Source organism: Helianthus annuus, chromosome 17 (assembly GCF_002127325.2).
Source record: "Helianthus annuus cultivar XRQ/B chromosome 17, HanXRQr2.0-SUNRISE, whole genome shotgun sequence".
Lineage (NCBI taxonomy): Eukaryota > Viridiplantae > Streptophyta > Magnoliopsida > Asterales > Asteraceae > Helianthus > Helianthus annuus.
This window is the reverse complement of record NC_035449.2, coordinates 151,504,556-151,516,846: the sequence shown is the minus strand read 5'-3', so window position 1 is coordinate 151,516,846 and position 12,291 is coordinate 151,504,556. Positions and strand designations below refer to the sequence as shown.

General features: G+C 34.7%; 1 protein-coding gene across 1 annotated transcript; it reads right to left on the bottom strand.

Annotated features, from left to right (window-relative positions):
- Window positions 1–97: 97 nt before the first annotated feature.
- On the bottom strand, window positions 98–4,811 carry LOC110926536 (serine/threonine-protein kinase BSK7). Its single transcript, XM_022170320.2, has 11 exons — window positions 4,415–4,811; window positions 3,843–3,942; window positions 3,494–3,708; window positions 3,132–3,267; window positions 2,321–2,454; window positions 2,138–2,243; window positions 1,437–1,522; window positions 1,174–1,362; window positions 929–1,081; window positions 656–769; window positions 98–566 (listed from the first exon to the last, which is right to left on the bottom strand). The coding sequence occupies exons 2-11, from the start codon at window positions 3,919–3,921 to the stop codon at window positions 309–311; spliced, it is 1,470 nt and encodes a 489-aa protein (XP_022026012.1). The 5' UTR covers window positions 3,922–3,942; window positions 4,415–4,811; the 3' UTR covers window positions 98–308.
- Between the last annotated feature and the right edge of the window lie 7,480 nt (window positions 4,812–12,291).

Here is a 12,291-nt window from a genome sequence, read left to right as displayed (position 1 = left end):
CCGTGACAAACTATAACCAATCATTTCGGTGTCCTTTGAACCTGTTACAAAAATTATGCACCGTGAGCCCGTGACAAACCAAACCAAACCGAACCAAGAGAATAAAAGGCTAACTTTTTGTACATAAAGTAGAGCCAACCAAGTTCATGCTTTACACCCAATGCTTCAACAAAAAATGCAACCTTTTTTTCTACATTTAATCTCCAATACCATAAATTTCCATAAAGAACAGCAAAATCTTCGCTCTTATATCCGTTTGACCATTCAGTCAAAGTCAAAACATATCAAGTCAACAAGAACCAACTTGATCACTGACCATTCGCAGTGGCTGCACCCCTCTTGGCTTCAAGAGTTGCAGCCTCTTTGAGAGCCGCATGCGCTTCATTTTCCATTTTAAGCGCAAAAAGTGCGGCGGATTGTAGATACAACGCAATGTGCCAAACGGGTGACACCACTTGAGCCTGCATTGCGTCATTTAATGCTTCTTGAGCCATGTCATTCATGAGGTAAGATAGACTACGCCTTGCATATACGGTTGGTGATGCCATTGGTCCGTGCTCAATGAACTGCAAAAAACCGAACAAAAAGGGTATTTTAGTCTTTTGCCATTGTCGTAACATATAATAATTTTGGAAAATGTGCAAGAGAAAAACACCTGAGAGTAACACTCTATTGCAGCATTGAAATCCTTGTTCCGGAACGCTACATCTCCCTTTTTCTTTGAATTTAACGACTCTTGCATTTGATCGGTCCACACTTGAAACGAGAGCTGTTACCATAGTAACATGAATAAGAATCAAGAGCAAATTCGATTTGAAAAAAACGTACAAAAAGAGTGTGAATCCCGTTTTTTTTTTTTCTGTTTCATGGGTCCCGCTAATTAGAACAGAAAAGTGGGACCCTCAACCCTTAATGGCAATAAACTAACCTCATTTGTTTGCCCTTCATCATCTTTATACGAAACCGTTTCCAAAATTTCATGTATAGCGGTCAAATCCATTCTTAAGCAAGCTTGACCAAGAGGTGACCGAGGTGAGAATGAAGTCGTGGCCGGGATCCCCATCAAGACGTATGACGGGACCTGTGAAGAAATTATCAAAGGGTATTTTAGAACTTTGACTAAAGTCAAACGTCAAAACACTCTTGTGCTAAGTCAAAAGACGATAAACTAACCTCTGTTTCTTTTTGTAGAGCAGTCAAGGCCGCTACAAGCGACTTTGAATTCGGGCGTTCACGTGGTTCGTATTGCAAACAACGAGAAGCCAAACGCACCAACTCGGTTCCATCATCGTTAGAAAATTGTCCTTCCAAACATGAATCCGTAAGCATTTGAAGGTTCCGATCTCTTATCAAGTCAAGTGCCTGAAATTATAAACAAGATGTGTGATCAAACATGCATACATACATACACATAAATCGGTGAAACGTATTCTTACATGGCTTGGAGGAATGTGCTTCCCGCTAAGAAGGTCAACCAAAAGAGTCCCAAAGCTATATATCACGCTTTCAGGCGTTACTCTTCCTAAAGGATGGAAACAAATTTCAAAAAAGTAAATAAGAAAACTAAAGATAAAACTCATGCCAAATTTAAAGTTGAAAATCAGTGGTTGTCACTTCAAAAGTTATAATGCATCTTTTCCATAACAGAAATACAAATGGTACCGAAACCAGAACGCATCGGTTCTCGGAAAACTCAAAAAAAGCAAACACTGAATTTGTGTATTGGCATTAAAACAATAAACAGTAAAGTACATGGATGGTCCCTGTGGTTTGCACTTTGTAACACATTTAGTCCCCAGCCAACAAATCTAAAGGTTTTAGCCTGTCCAAATTAGGGACTAAATGCATCACAAAGTGCAAACCACAGGGACCATCCATGTACTTTTGGACAAAGATTGGAACTAAATGTGTTACAAAGTGCAAACCACAGGGACCATTGTGTACTTTTGAAAAGCTAGGGACCAGATCCAAAATTTTGGTAAACCATAGGGACCATCCGTGTACTTCACACTCATAAACTTATAGAAATTGCCAAATAAAGTTAAAAATAACTCCCATTGACCATAAAAGTCAAAACTAATCCTTTTGACCACAAAAGTCAAAATAATTAAGAACAATAATGTAAACAAAAATGTACCTGTCCTCAAATACTCGGGAGGAGTGAAAGCAAGATTCGTGCTATAACTTTTTCCATCCCGACTATTCTTCATCAAGCCAAAGCACGAAAGTCTAGGATTACCTTCCTGCAAGAATCTAATACGTGAGCATCAGTTTTCATATTTAAAAATGGGAAATATGAGATAAAGATTGAAGGTTTGACCTCGTCAAACAAAACTCTATAGGCATTGAGATCGTGATAAAGAGCACGCCCTTTATTTGTGCAATATTCAAGAGCTTCGGCTAAATGTAACACCACACGTAACCTCATTGCCCATTTCATCGGTTGCGATTCCCCTGAATCAACAGAGATATACATGATTCTTGTGAATTTATATAAAAAATAAAACATTACAATTTGCAAGAATGACTGATTATGAACAAGGGGAGGGTTCATTGGGGAACACTAAAAAAGTGGGGAACAGTGGGGAACCGGCTCAAACGAACTCCGACTGGACTCATTCCAGTGGCGTTGGAACCGTTTCATCGAACCCTAACTAAGATCTCTTAACCCTAAATCCTAACTCCTAAACTCTAAACTCTAAAGCTAAAAAATAAGGCTAAAACCTAAGCTAAACCGTAAAATCTAAACTATAAACCCTAAAAGCGAAACCCTAAAGGCTAAACCTAAAGCTAAACCATATAGCTAAACCCTAAAGCTAAACTCTAAACCTTAAAGTTAAACCCTAAGGCTAAACCCTAAAAGCCAAACCCTAATATGTTTAGGGTTTAGGGGTTATGATTTAGGGTTTAGGGTTAAGAGATCTTAGTTAGGGTTCGACGAGACGGTTCCAACGCCGCTGGAATGAGTCCAATCGGAGTTCGTTTGAGTCGGTTCCCCACTGTTCCCCACTTTTTTAGTGTTCCCCAATGAACCTCGCACTTATGAACAAATTATGGACATGTGGATGTAAATAAATAATTAAAAAAAAAGCATAGTTCTTTTAGTTTGAAAATAACAAAGAGCCACTTACAGTGAAAAAGATGTTTTGCAAGTGTATTATTAGGCATATACTCAGCCACAAGTAGTCGTTCATCGTTTTCACAACAGCAACCAAGAAGATTTGCCAGCCTGGCGTTACGAAGTTGACCAACCGATTTTGCTTCTTCCTAATGTTCCAAAAAGATAAATTCAAACATAATTAAGAACAATACGAGCAATCACAAATTAGAAAAGATGTGACGATATTTAAGACGATAAGATCCGCATTGTTGGAAAAAAACATCTTGATTAAGAACATGAATTATAAGAATAAGCTCGGTTTTTCATCTATGAATGTTGTAAAAATTACACTAACTATCACAAAAATCTATAAAAAAATTGTAAGATTTATACCAAAAATTGTCGGGAATCAGGCCAGGCTGAACTATTAAAACGTTTAACTGCGATCCTCACTTGATTCTCAAGTTTTCCTTTATACACAACATTTGGGGCTTTCTCACCGTGCTCGGATACAATGTTTTGAACAGCAAAACCTGATGTTGCATTTTTAAGTTGCTCGAAGGTGAACTCTTTGAATTTAGGCAAATTACCGCCTTCCTCTTCATTACCTGTTTGCAAAAAAAAAAAAAAAAAAAAAAAAAAAACCTAACATATTTTCTTTCAAATTATTAAAATAAGTTCCCGAAACGTTAAAGAAAAGCATTTGCATTTAATGGTAAATTATGGAATGTATTATACATACCATTGTTCGGATCCTCGAGAACCGATGCCTTGTTTGGTGAAACTAGACATGGAATGAGCTTGGTGCAAGATGAACCCATGATCACAAGAGCAAACAACACCTAAATTTGACCAGAATTGCAAATATTAAAGAAATTTTAAATGAATCAGATCAATCAATCCAATTAAAAATCATGCTTTCAAATTCCGATTCAGTATGTGTTCAAAATGAGCCAAAAAAATGAGTGTGATCTTGGACAATTTCCAATGGCCTTTTTGCAGCACAATCACTTTGATGTGTTGAGTTCTGTAAATGGATTCATGTTTGATCAAATTTAACAAACTAAACAATTAAATTGCCCATACAAAACACAAAGATCATCATATAAGATTTCAATTTCAACAGGTAATACTAAAATAGGATCCTGATTTCGTACAATAACTTAAAGAAACTTTTTAGGGTTCTAGCAAATTACAGTGTATCTCACATATAAAAACCAAAACTAACATACAAAGATTCAATCTTTAAGCATATAGAACAAAACCCAAAAGGGAAACACCAAAATTTGCACAAAAAGAAGATAAAAATCTCACCTTTTGTTGTAGAACTTTTGTTGATTGTTGATCAAGGTGTGAAAAGAAAGGGTCAAAGTTCACCACTTTATGATTCTGATTAAAGAAAAACCCTAATTGGTGGCTTTAAATCCTCTCAAAAAGTCAAAATTAAAACCCCTTTTTCACATTGTCGCATCCAGAAAAAGATTGACCTCCAAACACACAACCCCCCACTTGAACAAAAGACTCAGAAACTTAAGGGGAAGCAAGACAAAAGGAGAAATTATGAAATTAAAGAAAAGAAATGGGTTTTGGGGAGTGTGGAGTAGATAAGATATTTTACAGGACCCTAGATTGATACGTATAGAATAGAACTCATATTGGAACTAAATGACCGACTGCCAGAATCAGATATCCCTGTATCTTCATAATCTTCTTGGAAGCCAGCAGTGTTGCCGTTGGCCTTTTTATAGTTTGTAAGACTATACGGTATGGAGACGGACCGGCGAAGGAGGACGGAGCTCGACGGGGTGGGCGGCATGGTGTTGGCTCCGGCGACGGGGGTGGGGCCCACCTGGAGGATCATCCCGAACGGCGAAGAAGGGACGTTGGCGACGGGGACGGAGCTCAGGACGGGGGGCGGCACGGTGTTGGCTCCGGCGCCGGACCGCGACGCACCGGGGCCGACCCCCATACCGTATGGCCTAACATGCCATGCCGGATGAGATCATTACAGAACACTAATTATTGCGAGAACAAAAGTAACAACTATTAAATTTTGGGATTTAAATTATATATTTTTTAAATTTTATGTTTCTTACATTAATATGTGTATTATATATACATAAAAAACCAACGATTTTAACCTACAGATAGCCTACTTACATGTTGGTAATTTAATCTACATATGTGTAGGTTATACAAAAAGTGAAAATTTTTCATATTTTGTTTTTAATTCTAGTGTAAGAAACAATAAATCTTATATTTATAACATTTTTATTTACTTTTTAGGTTTTTGGGATAGAAAAAATAAGTGATTCATTGTGTTCTGCAACTCCCAGTATTTAGTGTTCTGCTTAGAATTTTCCCCATATATATATATATATATATATATATATATATATATATATATATATATATATATATATATAGGCTGGTTAACGTACAAATGCGCTTATCGTACATTACGTACGCTACAATCTCAGCCGTCAGATCATCTTCCCGCATTGAAAATCGCATGTTGTTTTTTTGTAACAATTTCGCATGTTGGTTTTTTAACATGCGATTTCTTCAAAATTACCACATGCGAAATTGTTACAAAAAAACCAACCTGCTATTTCATCAAAATTATCACATGCGAAATTGAATTACCACATGCGAAATTGTTACAAAAAAAACAACCTGCTATTTCATCAAAATTATCACATGCGAAATTGAATTACCACATGCGAAATTGTTACAAAAAAAACAACCTTCTATTTCATCAAAATTATCACATGCGAAATCGAATTAACACATGCGAAATTGTTACAAAAGAACACCTGCTATTTCATCAAATTTATCACATGCGAAATTATTACAAAAAAAAACATGCGTTTTTCATTGCGGGAAGATGATCGGACGGCTGAGATTGTAGCGTACGTAATGTACGATAACGGAATTTGTACAGTACCCTTTACCTATATATATATATAGATATAGGGGACGGTTTAAATGAGAACGCTAAATATTGTGAGAACCGTGAGAACAAATGAAAAAACCATGAGAACTTGGTCAAAAACACCTCAAATTCAAAAAATTTTTCTACACTTATCATTATTATTCGAATACAATGTTAGAAATTCAATTTACACGTTTAAATTTACGTGAATTCATAAATAAAGAAAATTTACACATGTGTAAGTTTGCCATTTACACATGTGTAAATCTGCTATATTTACACATGTGTAAAAAATCTAAAAAGAATGATTTTGAAATGAGAAATGAATTATTTGATGTTATAAATTCTTGTTTTGATGTTGTATCTTCATTACAATGAGGTTTGTATAAAAAAATTTAGTTTTAATTGGTTTTTTCATTCGTTCTCACGGTTCTCGCAATATTTAGCGTTCTCAAGATAACCCTCCCATATATATATATATAGGGAGCCGCTAAAATGAAAACCATTCCCAGTTATAAGAACCGCGAGAACCACTCTCCACCAATCATATTCTGCCACCAAAAAGGGTAGTTTGGTCATTTACCCCAAATGTCAAATCTCACCCTCTCTCTTCATTTAAATCCACCAGTCATTGTCTCTCTCCTCATTTCTTCAAATACCAGTCATTGTCTCCTTTCATTTGTCTTTCTCCTCATTTCTTAAAAAACCAGACCTTCAGCTTGAACCCAAACCATAACCCACCACCATATTCATCTTCTCTGATCCCCCTCCCACCTAATCTGCAGCCGCACCCACTCCCCCTTGTACCCCCTCCTTCTCCGGCGACAAGACCGGCACAACCGCTAGCTATTCTCCGGTGACCAGACCCTCTTTGTTTGATGTGGTGGATTAGGGGCGGCGGTGTGTCGACGGCGGTGGTGGCGGCGAATGATGGGGTGAAGGGGGTGGGTGATTTGACGGCGTCGGGGAGAGAGGCAGTGGGTGATCTGCAACCCATCTCCGACGACATGTTTTGATTTTTTTTTAATCTTGTTTGAGCCCTGGATCTTGTGTGGTTTGTTTGATCTGCTAGAATGGGCAAACCAGGTGGGTTAGGGGTGGGTGAAGGGGGGTTGCTGTGGTGGGTTAGGGGTGGGTGAAGGGGGGTTGTTGTGTGGTCTGTTTGATCTGTTAGAACATGTTTGATCTTGGTATCTTCATGTGTTCATCTTCAGATTTTTGCTTTATATCGTTGCATACTTGTGTTTTTGACTTTCTTGATCTTTGGGTGTCTTTTTTGGAAGTTTGAACAGTGAACTAGGTGGCTTTGATGTTTGGATTGCGACGGTGATGATAAAAAAAACGCATATTTTGATGACGATGGCGCGGCAAGGATGGTGGAGGGTAGGTTTTTGAACTTGCAACCCCACTTTGCAACCTCTGTTTATCGGAAAAATCTGAGCCAAACCCCGTTTTTTTCAAGAATCAATACATTGTTTTGATTTCTGTTGTTGGTTTGTTATTTTTTTCCAAGTCGATGATGATAACAATCTATCTGAGACACCTACCTAGTTGTGATTTCTGGGTTTATTCGTTTTGTGTAAAAAAATATTTGAAAAAAAAGGTAAAACCGTAAACTTTTTAAGGTAAAATGTAATTTTTTTAACGTAAAACGTAAAGTTTTTAACGTAAAAGTTAAAACCGTAAACTTTTTAACGCAAAACGTAAAGTTTTTAACGTAAAACGTAAAGTTTTTAACGTAAAACGTAAAGTTTTTAACGTAAAACGTAAAACGTAAAAAGTTTAACGTAAAACGTAAAAATGTAAAAGTTTAACGTAAAACGTAAAAAATTAAAAAAATCTGTTAAAAATCTGAGTTTAAAAAGCTTTTAATAAAAAAAGTGTTTAAAAAAACAAAAACTAATATAATAATACAAAAAGTAATAAAAAATAATAAATACAAAAAAAGTAATTTTAATAAACTACCCTTTTGCATTAAAATATTAAAAACATAATAAGACAAAAATTATTTAATATTATTTTTAATTACTTTTAATCTTGTCCATCCATTTTGTTGATCTAGTGGCTAGAAAGTGGTTCTATCGGTTCTTACAACTGGAGGTGGTTTTCATTTTAGCGGTCTCATATATATATTTCGAGGACGATGAATAGTAACTTTATTTTTATAATAATATATAGTTTTTTATTTTTTTTTCGTTTAATATATTATAATAGTTTATTATTATAGGTAGAGGATCCTGTAAAAAGTCCAACTTTTGTGAGAAGTGTGAGAAATAATTTGGGAATGACAAGTGTCCCTTATCTTAATTAATTCAAAAGGGTATATTAGTAATTGTCCATTCTTATCAATTAATTGATTTCCAAAGATAACTGCCAAAAATATCAGCCGATATATTAGGGATGTGATTAAAATTCGATTTGTTATATACATTTAATTGTTTACGGTAAGTTCTTGTTGTAGTGTTATATTCCCCAGTCAATAGTGTTATATTATGTACATGTATCTTTAATCTCCTTTTCATAGTGTTTTTATCCCAATCAATAGTGTTTTATTCTGTATAGTGTCTTACAGTAAACAAATAGTGTTATATCTTTCTATAGTGTTTTATCATGTAATATACTGTTCCTTTTACTAGTGTTTTATCCTCATCAATAGTGTTTTATTCTGTATAGTGTCTTACAGTAAACAGATAGCGTTATATCTTCCTATAGTGTATTTATCATGTAATATACTGTTCCTTTTCATAGTGTTTTATCCCCCATCAACAGTGTTTTATTTATGTATAGTGTCTTACAGTAAACAGATAGTGTTATATCTTCCTATAGTGTTTTATCATGTAATATACTGTTCTTTATAGTGTTATAAAAAGTTGTTGTGAAGGAAATCGAAGAATTTATTTCAGTACGAGAAATTCGCTGATTTTTTAGGAGATTGATGGGGGTTTTGAAACAGTTACCATAAATTCGCTGATTTATAGGAGATTGATGGGGGTTTTGAAACGGTTACCATATTTGAAACGTTGGAAAAGTCACTATTGCCCTTTAATTTTACATAATGTCCTTCTAATTAAAACACAATTTACATTTTATACCCTATTGATCTCAACCATTAGATCAAATATCCAATGGTTTAAAACACTTCTTACCCTTCTCACATTTTAGACACTTTTTACCATATCCCTACCCTATTATTATATTTACTTTTAATAAGATATTTTTTTTATTTTTTTCCTTTTTTAAAACTATATATTTCTTTTACCATTTTTTAATATTTTTTTCTTTTTAGAACATATATTAATTTATCAATTAATTTGATACTTCTTTAATAATTTATGTTTATAACTTTTTTCTAAAAAATTAAATACGTAGTTGTGCTTGATTTTTTCTCTCGGCATTCCGTTATAAGTTTTGTTAAAAATGAAGTTATACTCAAAATAAAGTATTTATTTGGTATCATAAAACGGTTCGATGATGAACCAAACCGTTCTAATGGTCTGACTCTCTAAACAATATGCTTTATTTTCAAATCACGTTTATTTTACATTATCATTTGATCGGTTTCACCGCAACGCCCAACGTAAAAAAACTAGTCAATATTATATGCTGATAATATTAAGATACAATGAAAAATGTGATTGGAAACACAACACACTAATTCATACACACTAATTCATACACATGTAATTTCGTAATGATATATAATTACATGACATATAATATAATTTACATCAGGGAATTAATACAGTAAATTCATCTCATGCTAACCAAGTTTTTAACTAATCTAAATTTTTTTATAAAGTCAGCTTAACTTTCATTTGATTTTTAATTTTTATAAGATTTTTTTATAAATGTTAAATGTAATTAAAGTTAAAAGTTAATTACATAGTCCCTATGGTTTGCACAAAGTAACATACTTAGGTACTAATAGTTTAAAATCACATTGTATGGTATTAACTTTTCATTTTGTAACGTTTGGAGGTATTAACATTATTTGTAGGTTTAAAATCACATTCTATTAGTACCTAAATATGTTATTTTGTGCAAACCACAGGGACTAATTATGTTAATACCCTAGAAGTTAATACCTCCAAACGTTAGAAAATGAAAAGTTAATATCCTAAAAGGTAATTTTAAACTATTAGTACCTAAGTAGTTATTTTGTGCAAACCACAGGGACTAACTATGTAATTAACTCTAAAGTTCAATAACAAAATGAATGCTAATGCGTTTCAGTAACCACCTCAAACGAGTATAAATATAGGTCGTACGACGTCATTCCAACCTATCACAACTCAGCTTACTTGAAATTTCTCTGTTCTCCATCTCTCCACAATCGTCGGAAGTTATACTCCGGTCACACCATCTATTATTATATCCGAGCTTTTCAATTGAAGTAGGTGAGGACGAAAATGGTTATAAGATTCTTTTACTGGTCGGTATGAGATTTAGGATTTTCGGATGTTATATGGGTTATCGAATACACCAAAATCTCAGTATTTTACGGGATAAAATCTTGGTAATAGATAGATACGGAGTGAAGATGGCTTATCGCCGGAGAAAAAGGCTGGAAAAGCGGGTTTTTGGTTTTTAAAAGTTTGGTTTTATTGCACATTAGTCCTTGCTGTTAGAATTGGTTTAAAATAGGTTGAAACTTAAATATTCTTTGTTTTATCAACCAAAATGATGAATATACCCTCACATGTTATGCATGTGAGGGAACTTAACCGAAGAAAATAACGTGGTTAGCTGTAAAGGATTGAACCCGCAACAAAAATAAACGTAAAGGTTGTTTGCAGCAAGTTTTAAACATTAAGGCTGGAACTTGCAAGTTTGAGGAAACATAAAAGATGTTTTGTGCAATTTACTCCACTACAAAATCACATTTTATATATGTTCTCCTAACATTCACATACTTGCATAATTTTAGTTATCATATTATCTAGGGTAAATTCCATTTTACATCCTTTAAGTTTTAGCAAAATTCCAGGCTCTGTCCTTTAACTAACAAAATTACAACGGATGTCCTTTATGTTTTAATTTCTTTACAGCAGATGTTCTTTATGTTTTAATTTCTTTATGGTGGATGTCCTTTATTTTTGTAATCTTTTAGGGAGAAAGGACACCGTCTGTAAAAAAAATAGAACATAAAGGACATTCGTTGTAATTTCGTTAGTTAAAGGATCGCGCTTGAATTTTTGCTGAAACTTAAAGGACATAAAATTCAATTTACCCTATTATCTATTTAGTATTTTGGTTTACTTGTTTGTGCAAGCATGCAACAAGCTAGTAGTTGGCAACTGTGTTGGAGGTCTTTGATTGCAGATTTGTTGTTTGGAAAGTTAATACGTTATCTATTAGGGCAGATTGACTCTTTTAAAATCAGTTCTAGAAAGCCTCCCGACTTATTTCTTTTTTTGGTATAAAGCTCCGGCGAAGATTCTTGACTCATTGGATGCTAAATGTAGACAATTCCTAAGGGGCGGTAGGTAGGAAATCTAAAACATGTTGGGTTGTGTGGAGCTATATTACTTCAGACAAAAAAGAGGGAGGGTTAGGTTTATGCCCTCTAAAAGATTTTAATTTACTTCTTTTGGCAAAATGGTGGTGGATGTTTTGTATAGAGGTCAACAGTTTATGGAGGAAGTTCATTGTAGCTATTCATCACATCCCTCGGTCTTAGCCGACTCTTCTGTTCAATAAGAGTCTCTAAGGCATGTGGGGAACTATAGCAAATATGGATAAATGTTCAATAAGAGTCTTACAATGTTAAATGTTTGTTTAGCCAATGCCATTAAAGGTGAAGTTAGGATGGGTTGCAGGTGAGATTCTGGCTGGACACATAGCTTAGGGATGAACCACTTACAAACCTTTTCCCACTCATGTTCAGTCCGGAAACAAAGAAGGGGTGTGTTGTGGCTGAGCCAGTGTCATCAATTAATGGCCTACTTACTTTCTTTTAGAGCTGGAAAAGAACAATTGGGGACGAAAAGGACCATGTCCTGTCGCGTGGCGCGACGTCGACACTTTCAAGATATAAATAGAGAGGGTCGGGGGCTTCCATTTTGCACAAATCGATCTTGAAAACTCATTCTCGTTTCTCTGTTAGTGAGTCCATGTCTCAATTCCCATGTACGAAACCCCAATCGCTGAAACGATACCCTGTCCAATTGATCCGAAACCCTAGCAACAAAAAGCTGAAGTTCTGCCTAAATAAGGTGAGACTTTATACATTGCGGTTTTGATCTTGTGATTATCG

Bases quoted from the DNA above. Each gene is read 5' to 3' on its own strand.
- LOC110926536 (XM_022170320.2), bottom strand. From the start codon at position 3,921: ATGGGTTCATCTTGCACCAAGCTCATTCCATGTCTAGTTTCACCAAAC. The intron at 3,709-3,842 runs GTATGTATAATA...TTTTGCAAACAG, and splicing joins TCTCGAGGATCCGAACAATG to GTAATGAAGAGGAAGGCGGT. The intron at 3,268-3,493 runs GTATAAATCTTA...TTGGAACATTAG, and splicing joins CTGATTCCCGACAATTTTTG to GAAGAAGCAAAATCGGTTGG.